Source organism: Camellia sinensis, chromosome 1 (genome assembly GCF_055761805.1).
Source record: "Camellia sinensis isolate YWXY chromosome 1, ASM5576180v1, whole genome shotgun sequence".
Lineage (NCBI taxonomy): Eukaryota > Viridiplantae > Streptophyta > Magnoliopsida > Ericales > Theaceae > Camellia > Camellia sinensis.
The window spans coordinates 253,153,396-253,164,680 of record NC_138961.1 but is presented as its reverse complement, the minus strand read 5'-3'; the positions used below and the strand labels follow the sequence as shown (position 1 = coordinate 253,164,680).

Here is an 11,285-nt window from a genome sequence, read left to right as displayed (position 1 = left end):
GATAGTGAGGGGATTAATAATGAGGGGATTGTTAGTGAGGGGATTGATAGTGAGGGGATTAGTAGTGAGGGGATTGATAGTGAGGGGATTAGTAGTGAGGAATTGTTAAATTATTTTTATATAAAATAATAAAACAAATAAAAAAATATAAAAAATTAAAAATTATATTTAAAAAAAAAATTTCCAATATATAAAAAATAAAAAAAATAAAAAAATTTCTAATCCCCTCACTATTTTTCTAATACCATCTCTACCTTCTCACTATGAATCCCCTCCCCAAGGGTATTAGTAATACCAAGGTATTAGTAATACCCTCCCTATCTCTCAAAACAAACAAGGTATTAGTAATACCAAGGTATTAGTTAGTCCCAAGGTATTAATAGTCCCAAGGCTATCTCTCAAAACAAACACTCATATACTAATCCCAAGGTACTAGTAATCCTAATCCCCTTGCTATAACCCAAAACAAACGGGGCATAGAAAATGGTGTATGTTACGCCACTCAACGTTCAGGATTCGCTCTTCTAAACTTTTTCCATCCCCACGACGCTGACCACTGATCTCGCACCTTACCTAATCACAGTTACTACTCCGACTATACTCCGCATGGCTATTCTCAACCATGGTTACACTTTGCATGGGTTGGGTTGGGTTGGGTTGGGTCACTCTGGGTGACTTCTCTTTCTCTGACGGAAGAGAGAGAGAGAGAGAGAGAGAGCGCGAGACTTTGAGCTAGATAGCTTTAACACGAGTAGTGACTACTACTAGTAATGAAGATAGATAGATAGAAACAGGAGGCGAGAGAGAGAAAGAGATAGATGGGGGGAGGGTTTGTTGTTCGTTTTCTCTCTCTGAGTTTCTTCTTCCTCTTTTCGATTTATTAGCTCGGATTTACTGTAAAAATGGATTTTTAGATAATCAGATCTATGAATTTCAATCTGTTTCTTATGTTTATGTTTTCCCCTCTCACTTTGTAATCATCATTCTTTTTTGATTTGAAGATGATAACTCAGCTACAAATTTCTATCTATTTTCTTATCCAATAACCTTTTTCTTATTTCTCTCTTTTTCATTTTTTTTTTTTCTTTCAGATCTAATTTGAAAGACTAGTAGGATATGTAAGATTTTTTCTTTCGTCTTTTTTTCGCTTTCCACGAAACCTTAGATCTAGTCTCACTCATGGAAATTTGAAATCGGTTGTCACGAGATCTAGGTCAAATGGTCCATTTTCTTGACGATTTTGAAATTTTTAGCTTGTTAATTTATACTGGTTTTTGACAGCTAATCAATGTTATTTATGGAGTTATGAGGGGTTAAATCGAATCAATTTGTGGTTTTTCTCGAGTAGAGTGAGTCTTCATCTCGGAAAGCAGAGAATTTTTTTTTTTTGTGTGTGTGTGTTTTGGGATTGCATATGAATGTTTAGTATATTTTTGATTGTGGAAGAATGAATTACTTTCCCGAAGAGGTGTTAGAGCATGTATTTGATTTCTTGACGTCACACAGAGACCGCAATGCCGTGTCAGTGGTGTGCAAGTCATGGTATAGGGTCGAGAGGTTCAGCAGAGAAAATGTATTCGTAGGGAATTGTTATGCAATCAGTCCGGAGAAATTGATCGAGAGGTTTCCTAGGGTTAGATCGCTAACGTTGAAAGGAAAGCCCCATTTTGCGGACTTCAATTTGGTCCCGCATGATTGGGGAGGCTTTGTGTACCCATGGATTGAAGCCATGGCCAAGAATGGTGTCAATCTGGAGGGCCTGCGCTTAAAGAGGATGCTGGTTTCCGACGAGGGTCTTGACCTACTTTCTCGATCTTTTGTAAATTTCAAGTCTTTGGTTTTAGTTAGCTGTGAGGGGTTCACCACTGATGGCATCGCTGCCATAGCTTCCAATTGCAGGTATATATACTATGTATGCATCACAGTTTTGTTGTTCTAGTTCTTTTCTTGTTTTGGACATGACTACCAATTTTTTAGCTGATTTGCTTCATTCTTGACTATGGTATATAACTTTTGTTTTGACTGTCTTTTTTGGTACACGATATTGTTATGGTTTGGGGTTACTTATTTCTTTAATTTTAAAGATTTCTGCTGGAAGTTGGTTACTTTTAATTTGGGAGGCTGGCAATTGTACTGAGGAAGGTTAATTGTTGAGTTGAACTAAACGAACAAGATTTATAGTGTGATCTTCCGGATAACATCATTTTTTGTTTCATCAAATTTATCCTTTAGTTGATATTGTTGACCTTGTTAGAAAGTTGGGAGCTGGTACTATATGCCAGCTGATAATTGAATTAAACTTGCTAGCTACTTAGCATTTTTAATATTCCAAGTCTAATATATTCTGTAATTTCTGCTGGAGCTGTGTGTGTGTGTCCTTGCTTGTGAGTAAGGGCCTGGTTGGATGTCCCCTCAATTCTTAATTTTCTCATTCACAACTACTTAGCATTTTTATGTAGAAGTTCATCATCTTAAATGAAGCCATTTACAAAGATAGGGGATCTCAGGGCATCTCATCCAAATGTGGTCATTTGTGGGTTTTCATTTTATTTATGGGCTTCCTTGAAATGACAACAATCAACATTAAAAGCCAGTTTTGAGATGGTCTACCATTTTCGAAATGACTGCATTTGAAATGATGAATTTTTGCATTGAAATATATAATCTAAATAGAGTTGTTCAAATTTAGGGGACATTTAAACAGGACCTGACTTTATGTTCTCCATAGAAGTCTCAGAACCTGATGTATCTTGATTATTTAATAGCTGTGTTCTGTGAAAATAATTCACCATGACAATGAATGTTGGTAAAGAAATGCATAATGATAATTATTAAGGTGTGAAGGATTTGCTGGTGGATCGTAATAGCCAAGTCCAGTGTGTTTTGCCCAAGACTGTCTCTGATCTGACTTTGCTCTGTTTTTTCCCCCTTTTCACTTGGCGATATAGGTTTCTTAGGGAGCTAGACTTGCAAGAAAATGAAGTTGAGGATCACAGAGGCCAGTGGCTTAGTTGCTTTCCTGAGAGTTGTACATCACTTGTCTCCCTGAATTTTGCATGTCTCAAAGGAGAAGTTAATTTGGCTGCTCTTGAGAGACTGGTGACAAGGTGTCGTAGTCTTAGAAGTTTGAGGTTAAACCACGCAGTGCCACTTGATACTCTTCATAAGATTTTGGCTCAAGCACCCCAATTGGTAGACTTAGGTACGGGGGCCTTTGTCAGTGATCCAGATTCAGAGACATACCACAAACTAAAGAGTGTCATCGAGAAGTGCATATCAATTAGGAGCTTATCAGGGTTCTTGGAGGTTGCTCCTTGCTGCTTGACTGCTATCTACCCAATTTGGTTGAACCTGACCTCGCTGAACTTGAGCTATGCTCCAGGGATTCATGGTAGCGAGCTTACAAAGCTAATCCGTTACTGCAGGAAACTTCAGCGCTTATGGGTCTGTCTTCTCAACCTGTTATATATTCAAATTGTGGACTTTGTTTTTCACCTTAATTTTGTTAGAATGACAGCTTCATATCAATTCTACAGATATTGGATTGCATTGGAGATAAAGGCTTATGTGTTGTGGCTTCCACATGTAAAGAATTACAGGAGTTGAGGGTTTTCCCATCTGATCTTCATGGGGTTGGTCATGCTGCTGTTACTGAAGAAGGCTTGGTGGCTATATCTTCTGGTTGTCCGAAGCTTCATTCGTTACTGTACTTCTGCCAGCAGATGACAAACGCAGCCCTAATCACTGTGGCCAAGAATTGCCCAAATTTTACCAGTTTTAGATTGTGCATCCTCAACCCCACAAAACCAGACCATGTGACACAGCAGCCACTGGATGAGGGTTTTGGAGCGATTGTTCAATCTTGCAAGGGTCTCAGACGCTTATCACTCTCTGGCCTTCTGACAGACCAGGTATTCCTTTATATCGGAATGTATGCCGAGCAGCTTGAAATGCTTTCGGTCGCATTTGCTGGAAACAGTGACAAGGGAATGCTTTATGTTTTGAATGGATGCAAGAAGCTTAAAAAGCTAGAGATCATGGATAGCCCTTTTGGTGACGTGGCACTTCTGACGGACGTGGGAAAGTATGAAACAATGCGATCCCTTTGGATGTCGTCCTGTGAAGTTACACTTGAAGGGTGCAAGACACTTGCAAAGAAGATGCCAAGCCTTAATGTGGAGATCATAAATGAAAGCGGCCAGATAGAGGCTGCTATCCCTGATGAGAGACAAAAAGTAGAGAAGATGTACCTGTATCGGACATTGGTTGGACCAAGGGGAGATGCACCAGATTTTGTGTGGACATTGTAGATTATGAATGCATTGGCATGACCAGACCAATTATTTGTTATGATTTAGTTGTACCTTTGTTTAGGTGAAACGCTGTATGGATTTTTAGTATGATGATTTAGGTATATGTTTGGTGGTTTTATTGATAAGTGAGTGATCTTCATTTTCATATATAGATTTTGTTTATAAATATACTAAATACTACATGGCTACGAGGGTGAACGATATTGGGTATTGAAGAGATGAACTGGCCTCATAATTGTGAGGCTTTTTACAGCCACTGCGTCTCAGATTTGACCTGCAGTAGAAACGGCAAATTCTTGGGCAATTTATTGATTTGGACTTCAAAAGAGTGGAGCTGAATCATGTACTAACTACTCACACTAGCGGGCGACCTCATTTGACAGAGATGAACTGGCCTCATAATTGTGAGGCTTTTTACAGCCACTGCGTCTCAGATTTGACCTGCAGTAGAAACGGCAAATTCTTGGGCAATTTATTGATTTGGACTTCAAAAGAGTGGAGCTGAATCATGTACTAACTACTCACACTAGCGGGCGACCTCATTTGACAACCTAACCTAAAACGAAAAGGAAAGGGAAGCCACAAAAAAGAGGGGGGGGGGGGGGGGGGGGGGGGGGGTAAATTTATCTCCTTTCGTAAATGTTTTCAAGAAGGAAATAAACAAAGAAAATTGTTTGGTAATTCAAATTTGTGTGGTCTGAATGACTTGAATGTATCAAAATGACGTCGTTTTACCCTCAAAATGATGCCGAACGATGCCGTTTTGAAACATTTGAGCAATGAAAATTTGAATTACTGGTCTGTTTGGTAACGTTTATGTTTTCAGTTTATATTTACAAAAATTTTATAAACTGATTTTTGTTTATTTTTAGAAAAACATAAACTACAAACGCGTTTGGTAATTGACAAAAAGTTTAAAAAAATTTAAAAATATAAAAAAGAGTGAGAAATGGCAAGTGGTGGCAAGTGGTGGCGAAAGATGGTGGTGGAAAGTGGTGATGGTGGGTGGTGAGTGGGTGGGTGGGTGACGGTAGCGGGTGGTAGCGAGTGGGTGGTGGTGGGTGGTGATGGCAGGTGGGTGGCAGATGGCGGGTGGTGGTGGTGGTGGTGGGTGGATGGGTGACAGTGGCTGGTGGTGGGTAGTAGCGAGTGGGTGGTGATGGTAGGTGGTGGGTGATGGTGGCAGGTGGGTGGCGGATAGCGGGGTGGTGGCGGGTGGATGGTGATGGTCGGTGGCTAGGTGGGTGGCGGTGGCGGGTAGTGGGTGGTAGCGAGTGGGTGGTGGTGGTGGCGGCGGGTGGTGGGTGGTAGCGAGTGGGTGGTGGCGGTGGCAGGTGGGTGGCGGTGGCAGGTGGGTAGCGGATGGCGGTGGGTAGCAAGTGGGTGGTGGTGGTGGTGGTGGTGGCGGGTGGTGGGTGGTGGTGGCAGGTGGGTGGGGGATGACAGGTAATGGTGGGTGGTGACAGGTAGGTGGCGGGTGGTGGTGGATGGGTGGGTGACGGTGGCGGGTGGTAGGTGGTAGCGAGTGGGTGGTGGTGGTGATGGTGGTGGCAGGTGGGTGGCGGGTGGGTGGTGGGTGATAGTGGTGGTGGCGGTGGGTGGTGGTGGCGGGTGAGTGGCAGATGGCTGGTGGTGGTGGGTGGGTGGTGGTGGATGGTGGTGGCAGGTGGGTGGTGAGTGGTGGTGGCAAGTAGGTGGCGGGCGGTGGATGGTAGTGGCAGGTGGATGGCAGGCGGGTGGTGGTGGTGGTGGCGAGGGATGGGTGGTGGTGGCGAGTGGGTGGCGGCAGCTGGTGGTGGCAGGTGGGTGGTGGCAGGTGGGGGTGGGTGGTGGTGGCGGAAGGCGGTGGTGGAAAATGGTGGCGGAAGACGGTGGTGGAAAATGGTGGCGGGTGGTAGCTAGTGTTGGGTGGTAAAAAAAAAAACTGAAAACTCAAAATGGAAACATATTTTTTGTGTTTTCATTTTTTGGTCAAATTTATAAACTGATATCACTGATTTATAAATCAAAAATTTTACCAAACAAGTTTTTATTTGAGTTTTTAAATTTTTGTAAATATAAACAGAAAACTGAAAACGTAAGTGTTACCAAACGGCACTAAGCATTGTTCATAAATAAATCTGTCAAACAGCTTCTAGCCAGTGCTTTGGTCCTGGGGAATTGCGTGGATGTCAATTTCTAAGCAAGGAGATGTTTGAAATGTCATTCTCAAACTTGGAGATGAAGTGCCCCCAATCCAATACCAGCAGTCCGAAAATCGGACTAGCAACTCCTGTTTTTTGTGAAAAATAGTAAACTAGAACAAAATTGAGGGATGGATCTTCATAATAGATTCGAGTTGTGATTGCCAATAATTGCAAAATGTTAGAATGCTCTCTCTCTCTCAATATTGCACCTCTTTTATTCATGATGACTTGTAGCATTATTTGTTATTAATATAGAAACGGAGATAAATAACCCCGAACAAATTGATATCTGGTCAGCCATAGCAAGATGATGTCACACTCATGCTACTGCAAGATATCTTCCCAAGGATCTAAGCGCTATCTTAACCGGGATCTAGGCGCTCATAATAATTAGTCAGAAGGGTTCAATCCATTATTTTTCGCCAATTCTTACATTTGACAGTGTTTCCCAGGTTGCAAGGTTGTAATAAATTCCTGGCTAATTTTGGTTTCTGTTTTTGAAGAAAGGAATGATGGGGGTTTTGGAGGTAGGAATTTTTATTTTTATTTTTTCAGAAAGTGAATCTCCAAAGCGGAGGTCAGAGAATGCAGCAAGGAAAACAGGGCTTGTGGAGGGGGAGACAGAGCAGTCCGGGTGAGAGAACCAACCTAGTTTGGCAGCATTTCCAACCCAAAGAGCCACTGTTTGGAGTCGTAGGAACACAACAAACATTGACACAACAAAGGCCATCCATAGGGAGGGTTAACTAAAAGCCATAAGTGGGGGAGGGCTTCCGGTTCCAACATATGAGAAACTGCTTGCACAGGGCTTGTTTGTTAACTCGTAGACCAGAGGATCATTTGGCACTACACAAATTTTTTTTGCTCATATTTGACACTTCATAATGGAAAAACTTGATTACAGTTATCTCTTGATCTTGATAACACACAAGGAATACAGACCAGCTTGGTGCCAAAAGAAGCAAGCCCTACAAGAGAAGAGAAGAAACTGGTACATGCTAAAGAGCATTTGATCTGTACAAATAATACCAGTAGCTCAAGTTTACAAACATCAGGAAACAATCCAAACTTCCACAACCAATAATTCAAATAGGCACACATGTCTCATAATAAAACCTCTTTAACAACCAGAGAAGGGGCACAGATTCGAGAAAACATGGAGAAGATAACAGATACGGAGAACAGAAATTACAAAGACCTCACATAAAGAATTACCAGAGGACACCCCACATACACCATGTAAAGTTCATAGTGGCTTAGTAGAAGCATTCCTCCATCAGACAGCAGCAACAAAGCGCAGCCAAACTGCAGGTGGTAAAAAATTATCAAATTATTATGTGATTGTCAATCATCATATAAAAGTGGCCTATGCAGATCGAAAGGGATCTTTAACAAAATTCTAAGGCTGTGTTTGGATCATGAATTTAGAAAGGATAAAGGAAAAGGTGAGGAAAATGTGAATGAAATATAAGTTAACTTTTTTCTCCATTTCCCTTTCCAATCCATGATCCAAACATAGCATGAGGCAAACACCTTATTCCTTTCCATTTTCACAAATCTCTATTCAAATCTATGATCCAAACACAACATAAATGATTGTAATTACCAACAATTCCCAAGCTCTGTTATTAGAATTGTATGATTCGATTCAATTCGATTTAGTAGGTAATCAATTCGAACAGGTTGTGTGAATTGCAAATAGCTATGAATCGTAGGTGAATCGGTGAATCAATTCGATTTGCTAAAATCGATATTTGGCTTTCTTTTTTGGATTTTTATTATTGGAAAAGGGTTCATACAACCTTTTTAAGGTCGCTAGGATTACTATATGTCATCTTTTGACTTTCTCTTCCTTCTTATTTACTCTCAAATACTCAAACTGCAGAATTTTTTTTTTTTTGAACTCTCTCTCTCTACAATATTCTAGGCTTACATATTCAATTTTATCTAAATACTTGCATTTACAAAATGAATTTTTTGAAGGCATCAAGTGAGATTTTTGAAAAAGTTAGAAGATTTTGATTTTTTAACATTGTAAAAAGTTAAAAACATTGTTGTTAAGTTATCGTTACTTGGAAATTGAAAGTTTGTCGTCATGTGCCTTCTTCATTAAGAACGGTTGGTAATAAATAATTTTTAAAAGGGAAAAGGTGCAGTAGTAAACATGGGAATCAATGTTAACTTCTTACCTAGATCGCATGATCATCATTTAAAACAGTATTTTTAGTAATTTATATCTAAATATTTCATATTTATTAGATATATTTAATATCTAAGTGTGAAGATATATTTTCTATGTAATTAAAAAAAGGTGACCGAATCTTTACGATTCACGATTAGATTTGATTTGATTTGCGATTCGGTACAATACCATTCCAATTCACGATTCAAATCCCAATTTGACCACTATGCTCCCAAGCAAAATAGACTGAAACAAAGATACGAGGGAGACACAGTTGTATGAATGATACTTAAGATATTCTAACAATTTTCAAGCACTCATGCATTTAGAAGAACTGAATCCATTGGAAGTCTAATGACCATATGGATGTCATGTCCTACTTGTCATATGAATGATACTTGTCATGTCCTACTCTAGCTTTCAATTGGCGAAACAAAAAGTGCTAATGACTGCAGAGTGAAGTGCTCTTCTCCACTCATTCATTGTTGCTTTGCTACCATCAAAAGCTAGAGTAAACATATCTTAGGGATCAAGAAGAAAATAAATACAGTATCAGCAACAATGCAAAACCATATGTCAATTCCCAATTTTGTGTGATCCTAAATAAATTAAATCTCTTCATATTGTCATATTTCATGCTTGCCATCAAATTATTTCCATCCAGTCCAAAATTAAGTCCTTCCCATTCACCAAGGATAAAGCAAAGCCTTCAAGCTGCACACGTGCTTGGTTCTGGTGCCGATTTAGACCTGTTTTGCCAAATAACAAGCTATATCACACTTTGGTACTGGCCGATAGCAACACCACTCACCTTGAGCATGTATCAACCATTGATCTCAACAATTGATGTTTTAGCGAATGCACTTTAGTTCCATACCATATATTGAAACCATCTGGTTCTAAAGCATACAGTAGACATTGTGTGCTCGTTGAGTGTCCTACATTCACAGTTTTATGTTTAAACTTGTCCATCCATAAAACTGCTGTTAACTTTATCATGTTATCTCAAGTCGTGCAAGGCTTATGAAACTTGATCATATTGAAAAGCATCCACATCACAGCCCAGACCATGAGCCAATCCTGGTTCTGAAAAAGTAATATTGACCAGACCATAACTATATAAGTAAATAGATATGTGTTGGGTTGGGGCAGGTCACCTAGTTAAGTTCCCCACTGCCATTCTCATGCATTCCAAGCACAAATAGTTTATTCATCTGGAAATGTAGAAACTGATAATGTGGTAGGAGATTTTCAACATGACAGAAATTGAAAAATCAATCCTCCTGAAGCAGTTGACATCATCTCATCTCATCCGTCCAGAGCAGCCCTCTTAACATAAATATGGGTTTTTGTACCTTTAATTGTTCTACTACTTTCCAGTGGAACTACCAATAATCGTCATGCAATGGAGCAATACAGGAAAAAGAAAAAAGAAAACATTGTACCATCAGGATGAATTAATCCAGAATTATGATAAATTCAGAGATTGATTAGATCAAGTTTTGCTTTGATTCCCCTGCTAAAACTAAAATGAACAAGCATTAAATCGAATGCTTAACGTAACTTACTTTATCAATATAGCTAATGAGAAAAGGTTTCTATGAAGAAAAAAAACATAGAAAAATCCCTATCACACGTGTTCGGTAACTGAAAAAGAGAATCCCAGGACATTGAATCAGAACAGGAAACGAAACGAAAAGAAAAAGAGTAGAGAGAGATATGATATACCAGCCTTGGAGGAATGAGGTACAACCGCTCTGATTTTGGTATTGGTAATGCTCACAATGGTACAACTGGTAAGGCTGGGATTGAGGGGGTGGTGGTGGTGGTGGTGGAGGAGGGTACCCTTGATTGAAGTAACCTTGATATCCTGGCTGTGGTGGTGCCGGGTATGGATACCCTGCTGGCTGTGGAGGGTACCCTTCGTATGGCGGTGCCGGTGGCGCTGAGGGGTACCCAGGCGGAGGAGGGTATGTTGTTCCATACCCTATTTAAAAACAGATTACCCATCTCAATGAATCAGATTTTTTAAATTTTATTATATCAAATCAGAACTTAAAAACCCCAAAATTTAAAAACAAAAACAAAAATAAAAACAAAAACAAAAACAAATTAGATTAGTGAGTTAATAGAAATCAGAATTAATCTAGAGGGGGTTGGTTTGTATTCGTAAGAGAGAGGTGGGAGTGAGGGTTAGATTCGATATACCCGGTGGTGGAGGATACGGATCTTGGGGCGCTTGCTGGTAACTCATCTTTCTCCTTCCCTTCTCTTCTCTCTCTCTCCTCAAAATGTGATATGAGCAAGAAGCGGAGAGTACAGGATACATAGCCTTCGTTTGACTCTTTTAATTGGAATTAAAAAGTTTTTTTTAAAAAAATTAAATTAAATAAATCAATTAAATAAAATCTCATATTTAAATTATAATTATTTTTATTTTTTCTCATATAAATTATATAAGTCTAAAAAACATTTGTTAAACAAATTTTTTAATCTCAAACTTAAAAAATTCCAACTCCAAAATTTACTATTTTTTTTTGAGTAAAATACGTTGACACCCTTGAGATTTGGTCCAATCACTACTTACCTCTTGACGTTTTAAAA

At 39.5% G+C, this 11,285-nt stretch overlaps 1 protein-coding gene and 1 non-coding gene across 2 annotated transcripts; one reads left to right on the top strand and one right to left on the bottom strand.

The window, feature by feature from the left end:
- The first annotated feature begins 471 nt into the window (after positions 1 to 471).
- On the top strand, positions 472 to 4,438 carry LOC114315865 (protein AUXIN SIGNALING F-BOX 2). The gene is made up of 3 exons (XM_028262482.2): positions 472 to 1,899; positions 2,949 to 3,444; positions 3,537 to 4,438. The coding sequence occupies exons 1-3, from the start codon at positions 1,448 to 1,450 to the stop codon at positions 4,308 to 4,310; spliced, it is 1,722 nt and encodes a 573-aa protein (XP_028118283.1). The 5' UTR covers positions 472 to 1,447; the 3' UTR covers positions 4,311 to 4,438.
- Positions 4,439 to 10,442: 6,004 nt separating this feature from the next.
- LOC114315864 (uncharacterized) lies at positions 10,443 to 11,024 on the bottom strand. The gene is made up of 2 exons (XR_014327400.1): positions 10,890 to 11,024; positions 10,443 to 10,668 (listed from the first exon to the last, which is right to left on the bottom strand). It is a non-coding gene; the product is annotated as an uncharacterized LOC114315864 (transcript).
- Positions 11,025 to 11,285: the final 261 nt, after the last annotated feature.

Bases quoted from the DNA above. Each gene is read 5' to 3' on its own strand.
- LOC114315865 (XM_028262482.2), top strand. From the start codon at position 1,448: ATGAATTACTTTCCCGAAGAGGTGTTAGAGCATGTATTTGATTTCTTG. The intron at 1,900-2,948 runs GTATATATACTA...TTGGCGATATAG, and splicing joins GCCATAGCTTCCAATTGCAG to GTTTCTTAGGGAGCTAGACT. The intron at 3,445-3,536 runs GTCTGTCTTCTC...TCAATTCTACAG, and splicing joins GGAAACTTCAGCGCTTATGG to ATATTGGATTGCATTGGAGA.